The following is a 27,900-nucleotide window of genomic DNA, read 5'->3' on the forward strand; positions in this document are numbered from 1 at the left end:
TTTGTCACAGGGTCTTTAAATGGATATGATGAATTTAAACCACCTGGCATCCAGTCGGCATTTTACAGATGCTGGGTCCTTTCTGCTGTCTCCCGATACTAAGAAGAAAGTGACATTCTTAAAAATAAGCAACAAGCTAGACAGGAATGATTGACCAATGCAATCATGACTTTCCTATGGTTTTTAAGAGAATCCTGGACATGTTTTAATGTGAGATCAAACAGTGGTTATATTTTCTGTCCAGTGATCTAACATGAATCCAATCATTTAAGCAGTCTTCAAATGCAGGCCATGGCAATTAACTTCTTAGCAGGGCATGGGCAGACAAGGGTAGCCATGACATGAGAATCTCATGCTCAGGAATGACCGGGTGCAGATCTCATCAGGCCCTTACTTGTAGCCTCTTGCACGACCTCCCACAGAACAGAGAGAAGAAAAGGAAGCCAGGAGAGCTGGCCTTAGGAACCCTAGATCCAGTTACAGCATTGTCTCAACTAATCCTTGAAGTGAAAAGACTGCATTTTGAAAGAAGCTTATTTTAAAAAGAGGGGGAAATAAACTGAACACAAGAGACTATACATACGAAACCCTCGATTAACTAATTAGCCTGAATGCCCTCCTTTTCATTAGAATGTGCTACTTTGATGGCGTGGAGGTGCAAAGGGTCCAGTTATCAAAGCAAGGCGCCACTTATCTAAACAAAACTCGGCAATAGAATTCGAGACCCTTGTCTTGCAGACAAGGAAGCCTGTTTGCACAATAGATGTGATTTCAGCTTTGCCTTTGATAGAGTTATGATTTGGGGGAGATTGTTACATGGTTTAAAAAAAATGCCTCAAAATAAATGCCAAGTGTTTCAAAATAAGTACAGGAAGTCCAAGCCATAGCAAAATTTAATCTCTGCTTAGGGGATGAAGGCAGTCACTTACTTGTTCATTCAGTCACCAGACTCTTTTTTTAAAAACATTTTTATTTGCATCCCACGGATTAGACTGTGGGCATTAGTGTAAGACCATTTATCTCTTTGAAATTTTCCATTTAGCTACAATGGGGGAAAAGGCTACAAACTAGATGTAACTAAAGCAGCTCTAGCTATGGAATCTCCATCCCCTTGTCCCCTCGGATAAAAAATGAATACATTCACCATTACTGTGCTTTGTTTTTGTAGAGGGGAGGCATTGGGCCTTTTCCACTAATCCTGCTTATGCCTCAGGACTTGCCAGCACTGATAGGGTTGACTAATTAGATGTTGGCTGAGGGTGTAGAAAGAACATTGAACTTGGAGTCAGACAACCTGGTTGGATCTTAGTTTAGCCTCCTAGAAGATATGTGATCTTGGACACGTCATTGACCTCTCTGTTTCTTTAGATGTGACAGGGGAGGTTGATGAGTAGCAAAATCTACCTTACAGTGTCACTTTGGGGATTAAGTAGAATAATGAATTTGAAGCTCTGTCACTTGGGAACTATTGACGGAAACTCAGCTGATATAAACTTACTCCTTTTGGGAATCCCAATGTATGAAAAGACCCCTTGACACCTAAGAAGTGAGAGTGCCTGAAATACATATGTTTGGTGGGTGAATGAACAAATGATGAAGACAGAACTTACCGAAGATCCAGACGTGTCCTTAACCTCTAACTTTATCCAGGGAAATATACATCAAAATAATTAACTAATCTCAGGATTCTTTACTGGACCATAACCATAATTTGTTAATTTTGACACGTGAAAAATCTTACTTTCTCCTTTTATCTCAATTTGTAAGCATGCGTGTCACTAATTGGCCTAATAGACTTGATTCAAAATGTAAACTAGAAGTGGAATAGAAACGTGAGGTATAACAAAAAGGAAGTATATTTGGGAGGGTGGGGAGTGATTTGCTTCAAGACCAGAAGACGGTGAGAAGTAGAGAAAGGGTCCAAACCCAATATAAAATATCCAGTTTTATAAGAAGTTCATGGTCTTTGGAGTCAGACCCAGCTCTATCACATGCTAGCTACATGACTTTGGCCAAGTCAATCAATCTGTTTAAAGCTCAATTATCTTACCTGTATAATGGGAAAATTATCTCTCTCATAGACTTGTTATGAGATTTACACAAGATATCATTTACCACCCAATAAACTCTTACTAATATTCATTTTCTGAGCATATAACACATTGAATGATTGATGGGGTAACTATCAGTGTTTGTGGAGACTTGTGCTATCCCAGCATAGTCGGTGCTGCTAACCTGAGTTATTTTCGCTCCTCCCTTCTTTCAGAGGCCCTGCCCCTTCTGGAAAACCTAACCATTTCCGACATTAATCCCTACGGGTTCACAGTGTCCTGGATGGCATCGGAGAATGCCTTTGACAGCTTTCTAGTAACGGTGGTGGATTCAGGGAAGCTGCTGGACCCCCAAGAATTCACACTTTCAGGAACCCAGAGGAAGCTGGAGCTTAGAGGCCTTATAACTGGCATTGGCTATGAGGTCATGGTCTCTGGCTTCACCCAAGGGCACCAAACCAAGCCCTTGAGGGCTGAGATTGTTACAGGTATTTTGATTCCAGTGAGCCATTTTCTTCCCTTCCTGGTTTCCCACCATGTAATCCATCTACCAGATCACCATGGCATTAACATCCTTGTCCATGTTCTCTCCTTAATTCATAGCTGTGGCCTGCTCTTTTATGTTTCCCCCCACCCCACATTCTTCCTTGTCTTATGTCTCTAATGAGCACTCCCCTTCTCCCACTCCAGAAATGAGAAGGTCAAAATGTTCCCACTTGGTGTTCTAAATCCTTTGGACCGTGTCTTCTCTGTAGCTCTTGTGTGATTACTCCACATCGTCTTCCCCTGCGTTCATCCTGGCTGGTCCCCAGCTCCATTTCAGCCTTCTCAAAGAAAATATACCAATGAGTATATTTTAAGAACTTAGTTACAATATTTGCCAGCTCAAAGTTTCAACTTTGAGATTGTGACAAACTTACCAGGTGGGTTTGTCATTGGAAAACCAATTGTGAATTTATTATATTGGTAACCACTAATATCATAGATATTCTTTAGCATAGACTAAATCCATAATTTCCTCAAGACTATTAATTTCTAGAGGAATAGAGCATTCACAATGTTAACATTCAAAAATCTGTGTTTCCCAAAGTCTTTCTAGAGATTAGTAGTTCCATAGACTATTCAAAGGTCCTACATGGTGAAGAAGTTCCATGTTCAAATGAGCTTTGGAAACACTGACTTAAACATAGTTTAACAGGATCCTTAATCACAATGCTTTATAGAACATCATGACGTGCATGTGTCTCTCCAAGAGGGAATTACCCAAACAGTATTTCCCAAACTTATTTGACAGTGGATACCTTTGAAGGAAGAGGATCAAACGAGGGTAGTTCACCATGAGTACACTTTGGGAAACTCAGCTGTAAATTTATCTTGACTTGACATTGAGTTTTGTCTACTTCAGGCAATCCAAAATAACACCTTGGGTCCAAAGCATGTCGCACAAGAGGTTCCAAGCCTCAGTTGTACCATCTTAACACTCATCTAATGGTTAAAAAAAGCAAGCAAGTCAAAAGTAGCATCCTTCTTTAGTAAAACAGCTCCAATAAAAAAGCAAAAGACTGTAACATTTATATCATTTTAAAAGCCATTTTGCTCATGATCAAGGGAAATATAATCAGTGGTATCATCATGGGCAGCTCTACAGATCGTTAATGGTGGTTTATTTGTCTTTTCAAAAAGAAAAGAAAAAGATCTCACAGAAGATGGGCACTCAGCCACTGGAAGACAGCAGATGTAAATAAGTTAATGGCTTTGAACTTGTTTAAAAATGCAGAGGCGTGGCATGCTGAGTCCAGATGTAGATTTATAGAATTGCTTTTAGACAAAACTCACATATGCAAGCACCCACTTGGTTTGTATTAAATGTGTCAACTCCATCTTTCCCTTCTCCTATGCCTGCTAGACTTGTTCGTGTTGAATAATTTTATTTTCGGTATCTCAGGACACCTCTATCTCTAAGAGCCGGGCATCACTGCATATTGATACCTCCATGGAGAGAAGATTACACAGGCTGATAAATGATGTTTTCTTTCCTCCTTCCATCATTTTCTCCCCTTCTAGAAGCTGAGCCAGAAGTTGACAACCTTCTGGTTTCAGATGCCACGCCAGACGGTTTCCGTCTGTCTTGGACAGCTGATGAAGGGGTCTTCGACAGTTTTGTTCTCAAAATCCGAGATACCAAAAAGCAGTCTGAGCCACTGGAAATAACTGTACTTGCCCCCGAACGTACCAGGGACATAACAGGTCTCAAAGAGGCCACCGAATATGAAATCGAACTCTATGGAATAAGCAGTGGAAGGCGATCCCAGCCAGTCAGTGCTATTGCAACAACAGGTACTGTACATAAACAGGAGGAAACAGAGAAAAGTCATAACTTGGGGTTCTTCACACAGGGCTGGGAAATTACAGGAACTTTAGATAGCAGACAGGCTCACGTTCAGATCCTGGCTCTTCTGGTTGTCGACAGGTGACCATGGACAGTTTGGCTAAGTCTTTGTGCCATTTACTTAATAGCATTGTGAGGATTAAATGAGATAATTCATAGAAAGCCCATAACCGAAGGACTGGCACATAGCAAGGCTTCAGTAAATGAGATATATTTATAGATTCGTTGTTGTCATGAATACATTATCGTTAATACAATTTTCACATTTTTTCCACTCCGAAGACTCTTCTTTCTACCTATTATCTTATCATTTTTTATCTGGAGATATGCTTCCTTGTTCTTTGATCAAATGTTCAAACTACACTATACAGGGATAATAAAGGAATACCTCTCTATCTAGAAAAATTAATGTTTATAAAATGTATAAATAATCAGTAGCATGATTAGGAAGAAAAAAAGAGGAAGCTGGCAAGGTTAAGGGCTGCTCTTTATAAAACTCACTAATTTTATTTGCTACTTTTAGCAACTCTAAAAGGCATTAGGGGGAAATGCAAACTTTCATATGAGTTGTTTCAAAGAGAATAAAGAAAAATGGTAATAACATGACTTTATAATAATAATATAAGACTAACATGATCCTTTAGGAGGAAAAGGAAAGACCTATAACAGCTGAGGTGAATTTCTTCACAAAACTGAGGGAGGTAGAGAAAGCCTTAGTTAGAGATGACTGCTTCAAAGAGGAACCAGAGGAAAGAATCACAGAATCACGGGGAGAGGTAAAAGGGCCCTGAGAAATGATGTAGCCCCGCCTCTTCTGTTTGTGCATGAAGAATCTGAGGCCCAGAAAGTAAAGGGATCTGTCTCAAGTCACACAACCACATTTGGGGTAGAACACAAATGCCAACTTATTTTAATACTATTCAGTGTAAGTGGACTGGATGACAGACAACTGACAAATAAACATACTTGCCTCCCTGACAGGCGCAGAGCATAACGCTAGCCAAAACCTTCTCTTTGTCCATGAATGGGTAATTTACGTCAAGTTTCAGAACCTGGTGAGCTCCAAGAAGCCCCTATAGAAATCATAATCCGTATCTGTAGACGTAGAGGAAATGCTGAGATCCAGGCAACAATTCGGTCAGAAGAAAAGCCCTGTTTCTTATTAAGATGGGCACCCTATCCCCGGAATGTCTCTCCCCACTCTGTGGCTGCCCATTAAACAACTTCAGATCAGAGGTAGAGCCTAATTTGACCTTGGTTTATAAACACTGTTTTTTTAAAGTTTACTTCTGATCACTGATTTTGTTTCATTGGTCTTATTTTCTAGAGCCCCTGCAGTTCTAAAGCCAAAGGGAGAATGAATAATCATGATTTTTTTTTTTTCTTAAGAACAAAAGAAAAAGAAAAAGCAGCCCCTCCTTTTTTGGAAAGCCCTTTCTTTTATTTCTTTCTCTGGGGTCTTGTGTTTCACAGCCAAAGAACAGAGTGTGTGTGTGTGTGTGTGTGTGTGTGTGCGCGCGCGCGCGCGCGCGCACATGTACGTGTGCACTCACTCCAGTACTTTGAGAGGAACGGAGAGGCGACTCTTGAGCACAGCAGATGTCTAATTTCTACCTTCACCTCATAAACTTTAAAAAGGCTCCCTATTGTTTTTTAATCTCTCCTCCTGTCTTTTCTCCCTCGCACCATCATAAACCTTTCTCTGTGATGTTCTGCTCCTCTTCTTCCTTATAAAAGCTGCTGCAGGTTGTCATTCTCACTACCCACGCACAAGCTGCCAGCCCTGCGTGCCCCAGGCGGAGGGTGGTTAGAGGTGGTGTTGCCTAGTGGTTAAGCCTGCTGCAGCCTCTAGGCGATTCCTTGGAGTCTAATCCTGGCCTTGCTTCTTACAAGCTGTGTGACTTTGGGCAAATCTCCTTTCCACTCTGAAACTCAGCCCTCTCACCAGGCAGATAGAATTTACCTCAAAGATCAACCAGGAGATTTATTTAAGATCATGAATTCAGAGTATTTAGCAGATTTCCCTTGCTCATCATAACGAAATTATCTATTAATGAATTATGACTTATAATATGTAATATAATGTGATCTAATGTAAATTTTATTTTTAATTGACCACTTAGTTCAACATTCAAAGATTAAAGAAGGATATAGAGTGAAGTCTATTCTGTGCCCCTTCCACCCAGTTGCTCTATCTAAAGGCAACCAATATTACCACTTTCTTCTGTATCATTCCAGAAATATTTTATACAAATAGATGAAATTAGACATAAATTCACAGCTCCTTTTTTTAAATTCTTTTTTTGGCCCAGTGGTTAACATACCCACTCTTTCACACATTGTCGTTGCTGTGTGTGTTTCTTGCCTATTAATAGATCTCAGAGGTAATCACATATCTTTATTTATTTAACCATTCCCCTACTGGTAGACACTTAGGTTATGAGTTTTTTTATCCTTCTGCCTGTCATTCCCTGCATGTGCAATGGCTCCTCTTCCCCTCTGTAGTTTTACCCACTTCTTCACAATAGTCTGGTGCCCTGACCCTCCCTTGGGAGGCCCAGAGTTGCCAGGAGTTTCTTTTGCTTCTGGGGAGTTAAATTCCAACATGCCTCTGTGCACCATCTGAAAGATCCTTGGAATAGACAGAAAATAGTTCAAAATCCAACAACAGAGTAAAGTGACTTTGTCATTCTCTTCTGGAGTTTGCTTAACCTGTCCCCATTGCCACTCCCAGACATATACCGCCTGTACTCACTTCTATTCCCAGAGGCCAATGGGGGTATCTACCACTCTGCCTACCTTTCTCATCCAGGCGGCCTCTCAACTCCTCTGCTCAGTTCCAGGTCAGAGGCACTTGAAACCATGCACCACCACACTGCAATAACATTGTGTCTGGGGCCTGAGTCGATGGGTCAGCAGAGACCCTTGCTTGGCAATCCTCCCCTCTACATGAAGCAGGCTCTTCATGCAGAAGGAGGCATGCTAAAAAAGCAAATGGTCTTCCACACCTAGGTAGATCTGTTGTCCAAAAATATCACACACACTGACCCTGAAATTTCATCACCACTGTGCCATATTTTCGGGTTAAACATGGAAGTCTTCCTGCTGCCACTCTTATCGAGCACATGTCAGGAGCACATGACAGATGAGGCTTCTGATTCTGATGGTTTCTAAGACAGGGCAGATAATATTGCCATTTTGCAGATGAGAAGACTGGGATCTAGGTGGCTGCAAGATACACCTTCTAAAATGTGCCAGGACCTACACCAATGAGGTTTGCAGTTAGAGCGGACCAAGTTAGCAGCATGGAGAGCCTCAGTGCCTGAGTTTGCACACCTCCCTGGGGTTTTTCCTCTGCCAGCCTCATATAGATCTTCCTTGGAGCCTACTTCAAAATCTAAGGTGGCCCATGGCAGAAAGAGTCACATGGGAAAGAAAATAAGAGAGAGTGATCACGTTTACTGAATTCTTACTGTATGCCAGAGTCTGTGTTAGGAGCTTTATATGCATTATCTTTGCTAATCCTCAAAACAGGAGGGAGCAACTGACCCTCATAGCAGCGAAGGGACCTGCCCCAGTTTGCCCAGCATCTCCACGGCATTTGGACAGTCAAGATCTTGCAGGCTCCAGAGCTCTCGTGGTTTCTCAAGCTTTCCCAGGAAAGGGTAAAACCCCAGGCAGTCACAGAGTCTAGCGGTGGCTACCAGGTTGCAAGAGAAGGCTGTAGGAGGAGAAGGAAAGATAGAAATGGAAAGGGAAAAAAAACCCTCCCAAGAGTGGTCTGTGGGTTTCAGAAGTTAATGATCAACGTGGGTTGGAGAGGGGAAAAGATGAAGCGGGCTCCCTGGAGACCTGAAAATTGTTTCCTGCATCCTCTGGTTAAGCATGGTCAGCTAAAGAGGGCAGAAAGCTAAGCCAAAAAACACACAGAGTAAAGCCAGAGGACACTGGGTTTGGGGAAGAGGTATTTATGTAGCAGAAACTAGCCCCTGGGCATGGCGTTCCCCACAGGTAGACCCAATGTCCATCGGGTGTTTGCTTTGGTGATGAGCCTGAGGTTGCTCCCTGGCTCCAGACCTCCATCCAGTTCCGGGAATGGGTTTGATGAGATCAATTTCCATGTGAACATTATTTCCAGGATCGTAGGGTTGTGCTCTGTTCTACTGCCCAGTCCTGAGACCCAGAAAGGTCACACTACAAGAATGTTCTTTGGAGAACTGAGCCTCCATTTACTCCTCTGTAAAATGGCTAACCATTATTTTCTTCTCAGGGTTTTCTAAATGAAGGTTAATCTTGATAAATTGCAAAGAACTGTACAATTGTCAGGTCTTGATATCTTTAAATGAAAGGAACTATAAAGCAAAGATTTGAGGAAAAAAATGCTAAAAGTCCAAAATTAAAGGAGAGTGCATTCCAAGCTGAGAAACCACTCACCCACGCTAAGTCAGATGCCAGCTGCTGTGCTAGCATTCTCCTTGAATGAAACCAAATGGCAGCCCTACAGCCCTGAGCCCTGTACCTGAATGAAAGAACGGTTGTTTCTAGCAAGTCACAACTTGACCACAGATCACATTCTTCATCCTCAAGGCTTGGCCCAGACACAAACTAGGGGCTAAGTATTCCTGGATAAGGAATCCAAGAAGAATCTTTGATGAGCAACACAGTTAACTACTTCTGGTTTTCTCTCGTGTTTTTTCCTTGATAGCCATGGGCTCCCCGAAGGAAATTATTTTCTCAGACATCACTGAAAACTCAGCCACTGTCAGCTGGATGGCCCCCACTGCCCAAGTGGAAAGCTTCCGGATTACCTACGTGCCCATCGCAGGAGGTAGGGGGCTTGGAGTTGGGTCAGGGAGGACGAGTCTAGAGGGTTTGGATGGACTAGTGAAGACAACCTGATAATTCTCATCCTGCCAAACGTCATGGTCATCCTTACATTTGGGCCATTGGGATAGACCTCATTTGTAAAATGCTATGAAATCCTTGGAAGAAACTACTTCATGAGGGTCATTTTACAAAGACCCTTTCTAGCCCCCAAATTCTAAATGTCTATGAGAAATAAATTCCCAGTATCGTTTTTACACAATGACGGAAGACACTAAATACATTGGCCTTGTCTCTTTGGACACACTCAACTGAAAAACTGGTTTTGACCTGGATAAATGTAAGGTTTTGGCCTTAGATCCCAAAATCTGTCTGTCTCAGTAACGGATGGAAGTTGTGACTGAATAGAATCAGGGCTACTAGTTTAGAGCACATGAGCTGTAATAGAGACTGTGGAGGAAGCACAATCTACTCTGTCTAAAAACATGCTTGCAGACAGCGAGCTCTCTGCAAATGGAAGTGGGTACAAGAGAGAATGGTTGATAACCCCTTCAGAGTAATGCTGTAGCATCTCTATGGGGAGTTCGGCCAGCTGATGTCCAAACTCACCAGCCCTGAAATTCTAAGAAATATAAATTTTGGACTTTCTAATAAATATAAGTACAAATTATTTTTTACTATGACTATCTTCTTTTCTTAAAGAGAAGCATCTCTGCTAGTAATGGAATCTATATATTCCTAAGCGAAGACAATAGGTTAACTATAGCAAACATACATTATGTAGTAGGCTTCCCATAGTCTTTGTGAGAAACATAAATAAAATTTGAGCAACATGCTAGCTCTCTACTGAATGGAAATTTGACATTTTTAGCACATTGTGACTTCATGTTTTTTCCTCTCCTGGCTTGATTTTTGGCATCTGCTCGGATGGAAAAAAAAATCATACAAAAAGTAAGACCTCTTCTCTTATGCCAGAGGGTAGGAGCAAATGAGAAAAAGTCCAGAAAAATAGTTAAAGATGCTGTGACATTTTCAAGTAGGATAACCCATTCCTGGGGCAAGAGTGACTATGTTTCAGAGATGTTCGCCACTCCCAATGTTACTTTTGCTGTATTCTAGGTACACCCTCAGTGGTCACCGTGGATGGAACCAAGACTCAGACTAGGCTGGTGACTCTCTTACCTGGAGCCGAGTACCTTGTCAGCATCATTGCCATGAAGGGCTTCGAGGAGAGTGAAGCTGTCTCAGGAACGTTCACCACAGGTGCTGTGCTCACCTTCAGCTATATTGCTCATGATTCAGCAGCTGGAAAAATATTTCTATTTAGGAAATTGTAGTGGGAGGTGCACTGGATTTGGAGCATCAGAGGCCTCATTTCCCAAGTCTCTCATGGGCTCGGGAACATTGACTTGTCCTTAACCTCTCTCAGTCTCTGTGTTCTGGGGTCATGTGGAAGAAAAAGCTCAGGTTTGGGAGTCACACTGACCTGGGTTGAAATCCCAAGCCTACCAGTTTTAGGTACATGAGTGGTTAGTTCATCCCTCTAGGGTCTAGTTTCCCTCTCAGTGAAATGGGTACAATTCTGCTTCCTTTGCTATAAGATCACATGAAATACTCTATGTAAAGCATCTGTAAAAGGTGAATGACTGACTCCTCCCCTTCCCCACCTGGTGCCAGGAGCATCGCGAGTGTCTTTTCAAGAGGGTGCTTCACACAGACAGGTAATGGTGACAGCTACAAAGTAACTACTCAATTGGGCAGCAACTGTATTTCAGGCGCAGTCATTAAAGTCTTTACATTCAAACCATTAAAATGGCTGCTATCCCATTTTACAGAGGAAATAACTGAGACCCAAGGAAATTAAGCACCTTGGCCAAGGCCCCATAACTAGTAAATGCTGGAAGCAAATCTGAACTGAGGTCAGTCTCACTCCAGACTCTGTTCTTCTAAAATAAAGGGTTATTTTCCTGTTTTAACCTGATTTGGACAGCACACTGTAAGGAGGGAGAAATAATGAATTGCATTGAAGGAGAATGAAGTGGAAAATTTCTCTTCGGGAAGCCATGTCTCTAAACAATTTATCCTTTGATATATGAGCAATTATCCAGCCTAATCCATTCAAGGATCCAAAGAATAGGCCTCATAGGAAATTTTAAAAATATCCTAATGGTTCAAAAGAGTTGATAATATGTAATTAAAATGTCCCATCTGAACCCAGAGTCCTGTCCACCCTGCCACACAGGCTTCTATTTCCCCCCTTAGAAATCTTTCATTCATGGATTCTCCATAGCAACAGATGGCCAAAGCGGGGTGGGTTTCCTCCCAAGGCCTTATTGTTCTCATCAGTTAAAGGAGAGTCTGTACAGGCCTGATGAAGCAGGGATGAACTCAGAGCGGATGAAGTGGACTCCCAAAATTGCTCTGCCACCTCCTGACTGTTAGGCCAGTCATTTCATCTCTTGGGGCTCAAGCACCTCATCCATGAAATGAGCTGATGACAGCTGCCCTTCGCCCTCCCAGGGCTGTCGTCCTGGAATAGTTGAGTAGTAAATGCGAACGCAAGAGGAAAATAGTTATATTTAGGTTGTTTTTTTTTAAGAAAAGGTTATAGGATAATAGCAGCAGTCAGTTAAGTGGGCCAGAACTCTGTGAATATCCATCCTTTCTTTAATAATCCCATTAATAACAACTGCAAGTATTGAGCACTGTCCCCAGCACATTTGACACACACTGTCCGGTTCATCCTTACAGCAGCCACCCCTTCACAGCTGAAGGAGTGAGGTGTGGGAAAGAGAAACGATGCAGGGCAGACCAACCCTAGACAGAGAAGCCAAGGTAGAACCTGGACCACTGGCCTCTGGAGCCTGGGTCCGTGTCATCTACAAGCCACCTAAGCAGAGCTCTCACTCGAAGCTCAGAAAAGTCTTGGGCAGCATCTGCTCTGTGCTTTCCTCGGTTTTTTAAGTTCTTTCCCTTGGGATGGTGATATGAACTATGATGATAATCCTTGTCATGTGTTCAACCCTTTCCATTTTATACATCACCTTTCTACATATAATATCATGTGAACATCAAAATAACACTAAGAACAAACCTGGAAGGAATTATTGTACCCATTTTACAAATGGAGAAATAGAAACCTAAGGTAACCCAGCTGATAAGCAAAGGAGTCACGACTCAAACCCAGGTCATCCTGGTTCCAAGGTCAGGACTCTAAACCTTCCACGCAATTGACATTGTATCCCAGACCAGGAATCCAGAAGCAGTGTAGACAGCCGAGCAGCTGTGGCCCAATGTCCTACCCCATGACTGCTTGTCTGTCCAACACATTACTTTGCTTTGCAGCTCTGGACAGCCCGTCTGGCCTGGTGACAGCCAACATCACCGACTCAGAAGCCTTGGCCATGTGGCAGCCGGCCATCGCCCCCGTGGACAGTTATGTCATCTCCTACACAGGGAAAAGAGGTAAGGTCACATGCCAGAGCCTCCCCGCTCTGAGGAATGTCGGTCCTGCCGTAAACTCTCCTTCCGCTCCCTTCTCCATGTCACATTGGGTACAGGATGACAGAAATGCATGGGTCGGCTGGAAAGGTTAGCAGTGTTCTTATGGTTCCTGATTGCCACTTGAGAACAACCCATGAGCTGGGCCTGGGGCTGGGGTTGGGTGGGTGGGTGTGGAGGGGCCTGATCAGGGGGTCCCGAGAAGGCCCTGCCCATATTTCTCTGTTGTTGTCAAGTGAAAGAGAATCAATATTGTGATTGTGTAAACGGAGTCCAGTCAGCCATTTAAAAAAAAAAAAAATGAAGGGAACATCCCCAGCCTCTTTCTCCTCTCCTGCTAGCCAATCCTCCCATCAGCGTAAGCCGCTCTCTCTCAGAAGCAGCTTTCATCCCTTACAAAGAAAAGTCCAGAACTGAGATTCTTAAACAGGCTACATCCGGTGGCTTTGGAGAACCTGAGCTTCTCAGAGGCCACGGAGGAGGCCAGTGTAGCAAATTTGACTGAGAAATCAGAAATGATTAATCCTTGTCTTTGCAACCGTCTTCTCTAATTTACTCATTTGGCAGATTCAACACTTGTTTGGGGCACCGGCAAACCCCGGCCACCAGAATGTTAGCATTAAATACACATGAAAGGGGAGAAAGAGCGGTTCCTTTTCAATGAATGAAGCCATGCTTTTGTAGTGAGCGGCTCCAGAAAAAATTTACTATCTAAATGAAAGCATATAGGAGTTTCATATTTTAGTTCAGTATTGTTTTACTCGCAGTGACAATATGACGGGGCACCATAACTTGTGCCTGGGGCCTCTGAACATCTTGACTCTTCCGAGTCTGGGAAGATGGTGTGGTCTCATCTAAAATAAATCAGAATATAGTTCATGAGAATCATGGAAACTGTGGGTGCAGCCCTAAGAAAGGGCCTGGTCTGGAAGAGGGGAGACAGTGACTAATCCGTTCCAGTTTGCCCAGGACTTTTTCAGTTTTAATATGAAAAGCCCCAGGAAACCCCTTAGTCCCTGGCAAGCCAGGACGGTCAGTCATCTATGATTAGGAAATCAACACATACATCTGGGCACTGGTGTTTGGTTTCCACTGTCAAACCTGACCCAATGGGTCTCAGAGGCAGTAGCCGGGCTCTGGTGTGTCTGCCGCCGGTTTCTGTGGTCCCTCAGCCTAAAGTTTGACAACATTTGGCAAATTATGAAAGGACACATAAGTAGGTGAGAAGAACAGGGAGAACAAGCAGAGGACAAATTAAACGTGGGCGGCCCGGGGCTTGGAAACGGTACCTGCAGCAATCCTCCGGCTGGTCCCTGGGCCTTGGCCGCAAAGCACCACGTGAAAAAGTGTCCTGACCCCCAGTTCCCCTTCCTTCTGATTCAGTGCCTGGAAAAATCCAGTCTCCATACAATAAATCTTTTGCAAATGAGATAAGTGCTCAAGAGAGAGAAAGGGGCGTGAGTCGTCTCAGAAGTCAAACCTGCTTTTCTGCAGGGTCGCTGAAAGTTTCTGTGTTAGGAGGTGTGTGCGAGCTACTGGCTAGCGCCTCTGATGGCTCAGACCAGGAGTGGTAACTGCCTCGGTGTCTGTGTTTCATGTCTAGTGCCAGAAATTACAAGAACAGTGTCCGGGAACACGGCGGAGTATGTGCTGACCAACCTCGAGCCTGCCACAGAATACGTACTGAGGCTCTTTGCAGAGAAAGGGCCCCAGAAGAGCTCGACCATCAGTACCAAGTTCACGACAGGTACAAAGGCCCCCACCCACAGGCTCCATCTTAACTCTTTTTTCTTAAGTCGGACCCTTGCAATGTGATGACATCAACATCAGCTAAAGTCACTAGTGCCCAGACAATCAGGACCTTAAGAAACACACAATTTCCTTTTGCACTGAAGTGACCTTGTTCTCTCCAAGGACAGTTTTAAGAGGAGGACTTTTTAAGTGGAAAACCAGCCACTACTGGCCCTAAACCCATTATATAATGATCTATGTTCTAAGCAAGGAAATAGTTTTAAGAGAAAAATTTTTCAGTCACGTTTCCCTAAATGTCTACTGGGTTTTTATTCACGGAGATCTTTTTTCAAACTATAACAAGCACAGAAATAAAGGTACGGTCCTCCCAGTAGGGGTGGGTACCAATGTCAGCATCTATCTGTTCTCTCGTTGAGAAACAAGGGGCATCGGTGACATGCTCACAGCTGTGTCCTTCTCTTCAAATCCAGCCAAGGCCAGTCAAGGCCTTGCTGGGCTCGGGAAAACATGGCCCTTAGGATGAGATGAACCACTTAGAATATATGTCTTTGGAGCTCACATGGCTCAACCTCATTTACAGACAGGGAAGTTTCCATTCAAGGTCATATAGGGCAAAGGTAGGGAAGGGACTTGAACCCAGGCCTCCTGATACCCAGCCAGGGATTTTTGTCTTACACTTGCTGACTTGTTTGATATGTAATGTCTTATCTTCTCCAGACCTCGATTCTCCTAGAGATTTGACTGCTACTGAGGTTCAGTCAGAAACCGCCCTCCTCTCCTGGCAACCTCCCCGGGCATCTGTCACCGGTTACCTATTGGTGTATGAATCCGTGGATGGTACAGTCAAGGTATCTTGAAGTATATAAACAACTTCCCAGGGCTAGTTGAAACATTTACATGATCCTCAAGGCAGGGAGGAATCATCTGGGTGTGTTTCTCTACCTCAGTGCAACTGGGAAGCTGAAAAAAAATAACTAATAGGGACTGGATGCCATGCCAGACTTTCTGAATCATATGCTCCAGCCTCTCTCGTTTTAATTGGACTCCAGTTTTGATAGCCAGCCAAGGTCAAAAACACTGCTTCAAGACTTGAGGACATTATAGGAGCTGAAATCTTGGTCCCTTAATGTTTTATTGAGTAAAGGCCAAAGGCTTCTTCTTCATCCTCGTCATGTACATTATGTCCCAGATGGCATCATTCTATTATACATTCAAATATATACCAACACATTCTTATTACATCAACCGTTAATCTTATCAACTGTTAATACTGTTACAGAAATTGTTAATATTATTTACATTCTCTACCCTTGAACTTTTTTTCTTTTACTTTTTAATTCGATATAACTTTAGACCTTCACACAAGTGAAAGATTTTCAAAACTTGACCTTCTAAACGTGTTATTGAATTTTAAAGTTTGGTCATCATACTTTATATTTCCAAGATCTTTTACCTATTCTCTGCACAGTCATCTGTTTCTAGCATATCGTTTGTGTTTTGTCATCATCTTCTCTTTATCTATATGTTACTGTTTTTTTATTCTTCCGCTTGCACAGTGTTTCTTCCAAGTTACTTTTTTTTCACTGCTCCTGGTTGGTTTGGTTTAGCTCTCCATCTTTCATGTTGGAGACTTCCACCCTTGTCTGTTGGTCCTTCTGTTGGTCCTGCAGCCAAGAATGAAACAGCTGATTGGGAGTTTCCATCACATAGACAGGGCTCGTCAGTGATGGGGCTCACCATAGAGTGACTGGGTGAGTACCAGCAATTTTTGTGGGAGCCCAGCGAATGTCAGTGCTGTAAGCCTTTACTTGAGCTAAACAGTCTCCCTAGAGGACCCTCCAGCTCCTTCCAACCAGGCCGCCAGGAGTGTAGCTGCAGAAGACTACCATATGTACAAACCTTCTCTTCTTCAGTGTCTGGTATAGCATCTCACCCTTCCCTACCGCTGGGCCTGATGGGTTTGAACCCATAGTCTCTTCCCGCTCGACCTTTTTAGAGAGTAAACCTCAGCTTTCCATCTGGATGGGAAGGACTGTCATGTGGACTGGGAGCTGTTTCTTAGACAAAGCTTTTAAACAAACTTGTATTCGGCCACTCCTCATGCTGACCTTTGAAGGCATCTTTGCTTTGGTACACATTCCATTCCTGAACTTGCTGGGTTCTGGGCATTCATCAGCCAGCCTCAGACTGGCTCTGCCCACTTAGTTAGCCCCCAGCTTTCTCCATTCTGCACCCCCAGTTGTCACTACACCATACACTTTCCATCTATCAAGATTCTGTTGACATCGCATGCCCATTTCTGTCTCTTCTGCCATTTTCCTCATCTTTGTGGGTTTGTACATTATATCCCTTTTCTCTCACTTTAGTGGGCATCAGAAGCAAGTAGAGATAAACTGGCATGCCCAATCTGCCATGCTTAACCAGAAGTGGACACACATTGCCTTTCACAGCCCTTCTTGGAGTCTGTATAATAATGACCCATTCGCTGTATAAACTGGAGCAAATCTCTTACCTTTTCTAAATGTCAGTGTTCACATCTATAAAATGAGTACATTAGACTCACCAAACTCTAATGTCCCTTCCCGGGCAGGCATCCTAGGATTTAGTGTTTACCAGAAGTCGTGAGACTCATTTCGATCTATTTCAGTCGCTTGAAAAACGACTGCACAGCAGCCAAGAGAACTGATAGGAGGTAATTGTATCCCCGAGTAATTCAATGAGCCCAGCTTTGTACCTAATCCTTCCCCAAGGCCCAGACCTGCGGGTCACACAAAGGTCGCTGGGTCACTGGTATCAAATGAGCACTGGTTTATTTTCCCGTGTGTTCAATCCCTCAGCTTTCAGTGTTTCACTCAAGAAAATCAGCGTGGTATAGGAGGAAGAGTCCTGGACAAAATGCTGAGAGGCAGGATGTAAGACCATCCTCCGCCACCAACAAATCATGGAGTGAGAGCAAGTCTCTTACCTTCTCTGAAACTCAACTTCCCCCATTTGAAAAATCAAAACAACTTCACTTGCTGAGTCCTGGGGATGGGGGAGAACCTTCCAGGAGCCTCCACACTGACTCATTGCTGCCTAAAGCCAGTCAGCTGAGTTTGCAGGTTGTAGAGAGCGCTATTGTGTTTGGTTAGCTAAGGATGTAGGTTGAATTCCAATCCCAGACACCAAGGGCATTGGCTAAAAGGCGATTTCACACGCATTTGAAGCTAGAAAGAGGATTTGAAGTGAAGAGAAGGAGGATTTCCTGTGAACAGAAGCTGATCACCCCCTCCAGAAAGCAGCATGGTGACCAGCCACAAACTGCAAGCGCAGTTAGAATCGTTCTCGCAGCGGCTGCACGGCTGCCTGTCCTGGGTGACCCTGTTCAGGAAAAGAGATGTGCTGGCTCAGCTCCAGCCCCCCTCACGCTAGGCCTCCTGAGCACTGCACTCATCTCCTGCCTCGAGATCCCCACACTGTGCACCAGAATCATCTGGGAGCTTCTTACATATGCACCTGGCCCGGCCCCACTTCTGGCTCTCATGATTCATTCAGTCTGGGTGGAGCCTAGGCATGATACTGTTTTGAAGCTTCCCAAAAGGCTGTGAGAAAGAGCCATAGTAAGGGACCACTGACATAACCGTCTCAAACTCTAAACATTTTTTGCCTTTTGTGTGACTCATCTTGCTCCCAGATTAAATTAGGTTCATGTCATTCACTTGTTCAAAATCCTTTCATGAATCTCCATTTCTTATAGTAATAAACTTTAAATTCCGTAGTTTGGCATTTAAAACCCTTTGTAATCTGGTCTGTGCCCGCCTCTTCTACCACTCCCCCACCAAAAGCCAAGTGTGGTTGAGGTACATCGTTGCCTCCTCATACTATTTTAATTCAGTCTGCCTCCTCTGACATCATGACTTTTGCTCATGCTGCATTTTTCCTGCCTTTGACATTCCAGCGGTGAGCATGGAGCCGGGCACAGAGTGGGACTCGGTGGATTCTTATTGAATGAATAAATGGGTGGGTGAATGAATGAATTCCTCATACCCTGAGGATTAATGTAGCCAAAAGCTGTTATATTCTTTCTCCCACCCTTAGGAGGTTATTGTGGGTCCAGACACGACATCCTACAGCCTGACAGGGCTGAGCCCATCCACTCACTACACGGCCAAGATCCAGGCACTGAATGGGCCCCTGAGGAGCAAGCTGGTTCAGACCATCTTCACCACAGGTAAGGGGCTCAGGGAGCAGCCGACTCTGTGAGCTGAACCAAACTTTCACTTCTCCTCTGACTTCTACATGACATTTTTCCCATCAAATCTCTGAAAAGAATCAATTCCCTGCCACCACCTGAAAGTCTGAGGACTGTGGGTACAGCAGATAACAGGGCTCATGACGAAAGGGAAGGAGGGTCAGTAGTGAGAACATCTAGATTCAGTCCCCATCTCTACCACATGCTCTGTGTGACTCAGGGAAGTCACTGCCATTCAACAAGCCTCAGTTTCTTCATCTATACTATGGGATTAATAACTATTTCTTCTTCACAAGGACCTTGTGAGGAGCCTTGTATTGTTTTTTAACTCTTAGTCATTGTGTGACCCATTGTCAAGGCTCATTATAAGCTCAGGGTCCCTTCCTTTCTTCTTCAACATGTCGGTGTTTACAAAGCTTGTTCATACTCGAAATCACAGATAGTCCTCCAACTGAGGTGGTGCGAGGGGCCAGGATTATTATGCCCAGTTTTTTGTTGGGGAAACAGAGACTCATAGAGACTTAATGACCTGCCCGAGGCCACATCATGCAATAGAGTCAGCTTTGGGCTCAGGCATTCGAGGACGTGGGGACCACCCCTGCACCCTACCACTGAGTGTCTTCTGCAGATGGCAAACACTCAAGGTGTTTCATTGGTGAATAAGAAGAAGCATGCATACCTGAGGCAGGGAAGAGTCAAGCTTTGGAGAGCCCTGAGCCTGGGACACACAGAGCATGTCCCAGAGCTGCCTCCTGCCCTTCACACTTCACCCCAGTCACTCTGCACACACCTGCTGAGGGAGGTGCAGAGGCAAACGTACCTCTTTGCCAGAACTTAAGCCAGGTGCTGAAAGTGCAAAAAAAAAAAAAAAAAAAAAATGAGTGTGCCCTAAAGTTGCTCTCAGACTCAGACCATGAAATAAGCAACAACAACAACAAAAAGCAGCTAATGATACAACCTCAGGTGAAGGTAAAGCATCATGAGGAGGTCAGATCAGAGAAAAGAATTACTATGACCGTCAGTTCTTTGTCCCATCCACTAAGCACAGCCCCCTAAATTGTCCATTTCTATCAACTTTTTATTTTTTGCATCACATTATTACACTCGGAAATTCCCCAGGCATTCTTGTTTTCTCCAAGATTCTCTGGCTCAGGACAGTTAAATGCCTTCCCCAGCATTCCAAGGCAAGGAAGTGGAAAGTTCAAGGCGATAACCCTTGTCTGGCTTCGAAATCCTCTGAAGACACCGAGATGCATTCAGCCTAATAGAGCACCCTAAGCAACAGTGAGCCACCCCTTGGGTGCTAGAGACCCAGCCATCCTGGCCAGCACCTGGGTATTCATCGGGTGCTGCCTGGCTGCTCCAAGTAGAGCAAGGCCAACCCGACACACGCCCCTCACAGCAGCTTAGCTCTCTTCCCATTGACATCATTGGTGGCTTCCATCAGTATAAAGGACTGAGCTAGATGAGTCCTTTATATGCATAACCTCTAAGCCTTATTGCAGCCCCGCAAAATAGGCTTTGTCCCCACTTCACACACGAGGGACCAGAGGACCAGAGAGGGTGAGTTTGCTAACTAATGAACGACGGAGCTATAATCGCCAAGCTCCTACCCAGTCCCCCTGCTCCAATGAAGTCACTCTTCCTTTTTATCCTCAGTCGGACTCCTGTACCCATTCCCCAAGGACTGCTCCCAAGCAATGCTGAATGGAGACACAACCTCTGGCCTCTACACCATTTATCTCAATGGTGATAAGGAGCAGGCTCTGGAGGTCTTCTGTGACATGACCTCAGACGGAGGTGGCTGGATCGTGAGTATCACCAAAACAGACCCCAGATCTCTCAGGCATGGGGGAGTGGGGCAGAGGCCACAGCCGAGGCAGGAAGTGTGGAGGTCCTCCCCCTGCACTCTGACCCCAAGGTGCATGAGGTTTTGCAAGACAGTGCCTGTCACATGGGGACACTCAGGGATTCTCTCTTAAACAAAAGGATGAAGAAGAAGCTGGGGATAAAAAAATTAAAAAAAAAAAGAAAGAAAGAAAGAAAAGTTATTTTGTAATTTATCTCATCTGATCTTCAGCTCTGTGATGCATAAAAATGGGTCATGGAACCCATTATGTATATTAATTAGCATTCGCTGTCTACTAGGCACCGCACTAAGAGTTTTATGTGAATTATTTCAACCACATTACCATACAAGCTGGGAAGGAATTTTTCAATTAATAAACTTTATTTTTTAGAGCATTTTTAGGTTTGCAACAAAATTGAGCATAAAGTGAAGTGACACGCCTGGTCACATCACAGCTTCTCCCACTGTCAATCACCTGCACCACGCTGTGCATTTGTTACAAGTGGTGAATCCACATCGACACATCGTTGCGACTCAGAGCTGGGTGGTATTTTTAGTCTCTATTCTTTAGGTGAGAACACAAGACTCAAAGAGGGGAGGTAAACTGTCCAAATTAGTGACAGACGGAGGTAGGGACTGGTGCTTTCCCCACAGTCCCATGTTCTTCCTCTCAGAAAGATGCCTTCCCTTTCTTCCAGTAACTCACGTGCACCCAGATCCATTGATTATATTTATAGGTGTTCCTGAGACGCAAAAACGGACGTGAGGATTTCTATCGAAACTGGAAAGCATATGCTGCTGGGTTTGGGGACCGCAGAGAAGAATTCTGGCTCGGTAATGCAGCCCTGCATGTTCGTGTCCCAAATGCCATTGCTGCCTTCTTTGTCATTTCTCCTAACCCACAGCAACCTATGGGAGAGAGAGAGATGAATTAGAAGGAAACAATAGCTCTGGTAGTAAACACAGAATATCACATTTTCAATCAAAAAAGACTTTAAATATTCTTTAAGTCATTACAAATAAAAATCTAAGCAAGGGAGGGCCAGCAGCCAGGTCTTCAGTCATAAACCGAACCGTTTGTAGACTTGTCCTCACTGATATCATCAGCTCTCCTGTCCTCGACTCCAATTGCTGAGATGGGTTCTTTGGAGCCATAACTTCTTAGCACCCCAGCAAGGTACAAAATTCCCATCTTGCACATGGGAAATTAGAGCCTCAGAGAGGAATCTGGCCAATGCTGTAAGCAGCAGAGCTGCAATTTGAAATCTCCCAAGCCAACTGTACAATGCCACCAGCCATCCATCCACACAACACACTTTTTAACAACCTGCCTGCTCAGGGCACTGTCCTACGCACCAGCGCCTGGGCTGCAGAACGTCTATCCCGTTACCATCCATTGCTTTTCTCTTGTAATGAGCTTAGTATTTATAACGTGCTTTCTCCACCTTATCGCCTTTGATCATTGCAATACGCTACGAGGCTGGCAGGGCAAAGATATAATTCTGATTTTACCTGAGGCTCAGGAACAATCTATTTTGCTTGGTGTTGAGCCCCGGCAAGGAGCCCACCTAGCTGCAACCTGGGTCCACGTGACACAACCCTCCTTAGAGTACACCCAGCCACTTCTCCTACAGGGTGGAGTAGAAACAATGGCTTCAGTCATTTGTACTTCTGCATCAACCCTTGCCTGTCATCCACAGGGCTGGACAACCTGAACAAAATCACGTCCCAAGGGCAGTACGAGCTCCGGGTAGACCTGCGGGACCATGGGAAGACAGCATACGCCGTCTACGACAGGTTCAGCGTGGGAGATGCCAAGACTCGCTACAAGCTGAAGGTGGAGGGGTACAGTGGGACAGCAGGTATGGGGCAGCCGCACTTAGAGCCTTCAAAACCACACAGCCTTCTTGTATTTTCAGCTAATCCTTCCATTCGCCATTCCTTACTTCATTAATCCATCCATTGGTTAGACCAACACAATTATGTGAATCCATACTGGGTGTTAATCCAGAACACCTGCATCCAACCAGAGTTGGGTAGATAGTTTGGTCAATGAAATGGAGTAGGTTGGGAATCAGGACAATCCGGACCGATTTGAAGCTGCCATCACTTAAGAAATATGTCTTTTTATCCATTTTTAGACATCAGTTTTGGACTGATGGAAAAACAGCCTCTCAGGGGCCTTAACATCTGTCTGATCCAGTAGTTCTCATTTTATTGTGTACATATGGCCCCCAGGGCATCCTGTTAACATGCAGGTGCTAACACATGGGGACGCAGCATTTCTTACAAGTTGCCTGCTGATGCCATTATTGGTGGTGTTGCTGTCTGTGCATTGCACTTTAGTAGCAAATAATCTACTCCACCACCCAACTGTTTGAATCTCTTCTAAGATCCCTGCCATGTGGTCGCCCAGCCTCAGCCTGTGTACCCCTATAACCAGAAGCTCACTACCCCTTCAGCAGGCCTTTCGTTCCTTGACTGGTGCATAACCTAGTTCAAGTGTTGAAGATTTCTTTCACTTGAAGTGGATTTTATCTGGTTTTCTGGCTCTACATCAGAGGAGCAGTAAATAAGGAAACAATATTCATTCAGGCCTACTAAGCAGCATCCTCTTTTGCAGCTATTTCTCATGCATTGAACTCTCACAAAAAACTATTTCAGGAAGATATTGCTATTATACAGAGGAGGAAATTGAGGCCCAGAAAAATCTGGTGATTTGCCCAAAGTGGAACAGCTTGTAGAAGGTGGGCAGGGGGGCAAACCTGGCTACAGACAGGTGTTCTTGGTAAACAGGGGGGATCAGGTCTGATAGTATGACCATCCTATGCCCCCCATGCCCACTTTGGGTGGCTTTCAGTTCCGTGTATGAAAACAAAAGACAGAGATGCTATGGTCCATTTCCACCCTCTCTGATCTCTGGAAAAAAATATATCCCTAATGTTAAAAAAAAAAAAAAAAAGTCTCCAGACAAATGTGCATCAAAAGCCAGGCTCAGTCAAAGGAGAGACTCAGCTCCTTAGAGATGAGTCTGGTGGTAACGAAGAGAGAGACCCAGGGGCGAAAATTGTTTTCATTCTTGCAACCCTCAAAGAATTCTGACATTTTATCACCTGGCAATGCAATAAATACCTCTTTGCTTGAGATGGCTTCAGGCGAGGAGGATATAGTTACACGGCAAGCGAAGACACCGACTAAGCAGCAGGCATGAGTGAGCCTCCAGCCTCGTCTCTCTGTATGTCCAATGATAGAATGCGCAGTGACGGGTCCCTTCACCGAGATAACCCTTGCAGGAGAGCCTCTCGTTTATCAATGTCTCCCTGCCATGCTCTCGCTCTTGGCAGCTCATCAGTTAAAAAGGCATCTGAGTCCCTCTGACAGCTTGCTCCAAATATCGGGGGAGAATGCCGAGGCATCTTGACATTTTTATGCGCAGTACTGGCTGGGTTGGGGGTGAGGGGCCACAGAAAGAAAAGGCACTTAACTGTTCCTAAAATTTGGTATGTTCCATTATGAACTAGATTCTCACATAGCATGATCTATAAATGGGCCCTTTACGAATCAGGGAACATTGGCCTCATAAAAACTTTGAAAATTAATTATATGATGCATAGGCTACTTGGTGACCTGTAATATCTGAAGGGTGTGTTTTTAAGTGTGGCTCTGAATATTTGTGCTTTTGAGGAAAGAACACCATTCAAACATGCAGGTTTCTCATGTTACTCTCTGAGCTCCTTTGTGGAAAGGAAATGCAAGAATTTCATTAAAATAGCAGCAGTCATAACTATTTGCACAGCACTCCACCTGTTTAGCATACACCTCCTTATCTAACAGCACTCTGAGGTGAATAGAATCAATGTTCTAGTTCCATTTCATAGATGATAAAACTGAGGTTCAGCAAGAGGCTTGGCTTGTGCAAGGTCATGGCTAAGAGGTGAAAGAGATGGGACTTGAAGCTGGATCCTCTGAGGCCATCACAGCCCTCTTTCTACCACATTAGGCTGCTTCTATCAGAAACGAATCCTCAGGTGACACTCATGTCCCATCCAGTCCTATGAATGATCCTAAATCTGGGTCCAGAGTTCAAGACCATCCCACTCCAGGACCTTTCAGTTGTTACCCTTGGTTCTGCCTTTCAGAACCCACAGGAAACTCCAACTGGGATTTCTCAGATCTATATTTTCTCTCTCCCAGGTGACTCGATGGCCTACCACAATGGCAGGCCCTTCTCCACCTTCGACAAGGACACAGACTCGGCCATCACCAACTGTGCTCTGTCCTACAAGGGAGCCTTCTGGTATAAAAACTGTCACCGTGTCAACCTAATGGGCAGATATGGGGACAATAACCACAGTCAGGTGAGTGGCCCGTGAGGGCTCAGGACCGGGCTTGAGAAGCCGGTTGGGGATGATGGGAGAGCAAATCAGCCCCTCCATCCTGGCAGAGGCTACAAAGCAGGAACCACAGGCCAATGACATGGTGTTTCCCATCATGCCAAGGAGAAACCTCAGTGACACTGCAGGTCACACAGAGTCATAGAAACAGCACATGTTCATTCTCGAAGATCCCGAGGAGAACTACTGGTCAAGTGGATTCCAAACCAGAAAGTTTTCCTTAGACAAAATCTTTGCCTGAACCCCAGAAAGAAAGCAGAGAAAATGGAGCCCATCCCAGTGAAACGAGGGTGAAAGCAGGGGGTTCTCTCCAGCTGACTGAGCTGCCTCAGTTACGTTTCCACTCTGAGCATTGTCGTATCACCTTTGCTGCCTTGTGCCCTCACGCCAGTGCAATACAAAATCTTCCTGGGGAAAAAAAAAAAATCTACATGCCAAAAGTAATCTTCTTTTTCCCTTCCTTCCCTCCAATTTCGAAAGAAGTAGGTGATGTAAAAAGGCCACCAAGGAGGTATGGGAGCGCAGACCTAGATCTGGCTCTGCTCCCGTCGCTGTGTGGCTTCTGCAAAGTCGCCTTGCCTCCCTGGCTTCAGTCTCCAGCATAGGACAAGGGGGGGGGGGGGGGCGGGGCTTGCTTCTAGCAGTGGGAAGAGCGGGGAGAGGAAGGCAGCACAGGAATGACGCTGTCAGGCGACGGCATCTCCCCATAACTGAGAATTACAGACTCATTTGCCTGTGAAATAAGCCAGCTTTTCTCATATCCCACCTCCTTGTCAGACTCAGAGACCACCCAATATCAGCGAATGCCAAAAAAAACAACAGAGGATCAAATAAAGTGTTGCTATTTTTTCCTCCATTTCACCAGCCATTAACTTCTTTACGGATAGGTTCCCTCCAAGCTTAAATAGAAGAGGGGTCAGACAATGGGGTAGTGGCCTCACAGGAACACTCTCTGAAGCTAACCCCTCCCCCATTGGGACAAGGGGCCTTGTAGAGTTCAACGTGCAGAATCTACCATCTGTAGACTCTGCCAAAGGGTCAAACGTAGAACTAGGAATCCCAGACTCAAATATCATCTTTTCTGGAAGAAAACCTTTGGCCAAAATTTTAAGGATATTTCTCTTTAAAATCAATATTTACCGAGTACCTACTATGTGCCCAGCACTGTAATAGCTCCCTCACAAACTTATTTAATCTTCATAACATCCTTTCAAGGTTGACATTATTAGAATTTAAGAGAAAAGAGAAAAAAAGATAGTGAAACTGAGGCCCAGAAAGTTTTGATAACTTGTTCAAGACCATTTCTCTCTCAAGTAACAGCATTAAGGTATAAAACGTGTGTTCCACCTGTGTGCTTTCTACCATTCCATACCAACCCCCATGAAAGTACTCCACAGAAATCCTGTGAATTATAGATTCCCCTGCATGTAGCTACTCAAGTCTATAACCTCCAGTCATGACCAGAATTCTTTTTGCGCCTACTTTTAATGTCAGTAAATTTCCTCAGCCACTAATTTGTTTCAAGATGGTAAAATTAAAAGAAAAAAAATTGCAAAATCAGGTTGTTTCCGACTAAAAGTTAAAAAAAAAAAAGTCAGATAGAGCCAGCCCCTTGGAAAATTTTCACCGCGTACCTCAATAGATGGAGAAGCGAGAGACAGCTGTGAACTACCAAATAGTCTAATTGAAACCGAGCTCCTTTTGCTCCATGAACTAAACGGCAGTGGTCAGTGAACACCTTGCCTAATGGAAACCAACCTGGAGTTCTTCTCTTTCTCACAGGGTGTTAACTGGTTCCACTGGAAAGGCCACGAATATTCCATTCAGTTTGCTGAGATGAAGGTGAGACCCAGCAACTTCCGAAATCTCGAAGGCAGACGCAAACGGGCATAAACTCCAGGGACAACTGGGCAAGAGAGGAGTAGGGCCCAGAGAAAGAAAATAATTTTACCAAAGTGTCAGTACAACCCACCCAACCGTCAAGCCATGCCTGGGCATTGGGCAGGAGTTAGCGCTGACCGTGGGTCAGCCGGGCCGATGGCGGCAACACTGGCCTCCCCAATCTGCGATTCCTTCCTTCGCACCAAAGACAACGGTCTCCAACAGGTTTCTGTTTTGTTGTTTGAATCAGCAAAAATCTTCCAGTGACAGGATCACAATGGTTTCCTTCTCTTGGGTAGCTCTGGGCATGGGGGAGGGGCAGGCTGTACAGTGGTAGTTTGTTTTAGAACCAGCTGTAGTTTACACAAAGCTGTATAATTAATTATCATTATTTTTGTTAGCAGTGATTCAATGTGTGTCATTGGAAGCCGTCCCCCTTTTTTACATTTCATACAAAAGAAACCAGAAAAGCAATACTGTTTCGATTTTAAGGATATAATTAATATTATTAATATAATAATGATGATGATGATGATGATGATGCAAACTTAGGATTTTTAAAAGAGATCTTCCTTTCCAAAATTCATGTGGACAGTACCTGATTGTATTTTTTTTTTTTTAATAAAAGCACAAGTACTTTTAAATTCGGCTGTCGTTGTGCCTTTCATCGTTGAGCTTGAATCCCACCAAAGCCAATGTATTTGAACAAGGCGCGAACTGGAAAGGGAAGATGCGAGGGGCAGGCAGAGTGGGGGCGGGGGGGGGGGCAGGAGAGAGACAGGAGAGGCTGGAAGGTGGGGAACCCCTGTTTGGAAGAAAGTTGAACAAGGTCGGAAAAAGCTGATGACTTCAGATTCAGCTTCTTGCTCAACATTTCCAAGACTAATAATTTATGGTTTAAAAGATGTTTATACCCCTTTTCCAATGTAATCGCCTAACAATTCAGTGACGGAGGTGAGGTGAGAATTGTTGTCATGCGAGGACCAAAACCCCGGAGTCAGAACCGCCTGAGTGCAAATCTTGGCTCC

The 27,900-nt window shown here is 44.4% G+C and overlaps 1 protein-coding gene across 9 annotated transcripts in view; it reads left to right on the plus strand.

Annotated features, from left to right (window-relative positions):
- The window catches only part of TNC (tenascin C), an 83,746-nt gene extending 56,230 nt beyond the window's left edge, over positions 1 to 27,516 (plus strand). For 5 of the 9 annotated variants that reach the window (XM_016152373.2, XM_016152364.2, XM_016152381.2 and 2 more), the window contains 13 exons: positions 2,267 to 2,539; positions 4,116 to 4,388; positions 9,146 to 9,268; positions 10,384 to 10,527; positions 12,610 to 12,729; positions 14,369 to 14,512; positions 15,235 to 15,365; positions 18,595 to 18,727; positions 20,408 to 20,559; positions 21,335 to 21,431; positions 22,298 to 22,459; positions 24,792 to 24,955; positions 26,774 to 27,516. In XM_016152373.2, coding sequence (XP_016007859.2) covers positions 2,267 to 2,539; positions 4,116 to 4,388; positions 9,146 to 9,268; positions 10,384 to 10,527; positions 12,610 to 12,729; positions 14,369 to 14,512; positions 15,235 to 15,365; positions 18,595 to 18,727; positions 20,408 to 20,559; positions 21,335 to 21,431; positions 22,298 to 22,459; positions 24,792 to 24,955; positions 26,774 to 26,884 — 2,027 coding nt within the window. In that variant the 3' untranslated portion in view covers positions 26,885 to 27,516. The remainder of the gene's footprint in view (positions 1 to 2,266; positions 2,540 to 4,115; positions 4,389 to 9,145; positions 9,269 to 10,383; positions 10,528 to 12,609; positions 12,730 to 14,368; positions 14,513 to 15,234; positions 15,366 to 18,594; positions 18,728 to 20,407; positions 20,560 to 21,334; positions 21,432 to 22,297; positions 22,460 to 24,791; positions 24,956 to 26,773) is intronic. The other 4 variants (XM_016152397.2, XM_016152430.2, XM_016152414.2 and 1 more) reach the window with 3 other exon arrangements.
- The last annotated feature ends 384 nt before the right edge of the window (positions 27,517 to 27,900 follow it).

Source organism: Rousettus aegyptiacus, unplaced genomic scaffold (assembly GCF_014176215.1).
Source record: "Rousettus aegyptiacus isolate mRouAeg1 unplaced genomic scaffold, mRouAeg1.p scaffold_m13_p_3, whole genome shotgun sequence".
Lineage (NCBI taxonomy): Eukaryota > Metazoa > Chordata > Mammalia > Chiroptera > Pteropodidae > Rousettus > Rousettus aegyptiacus.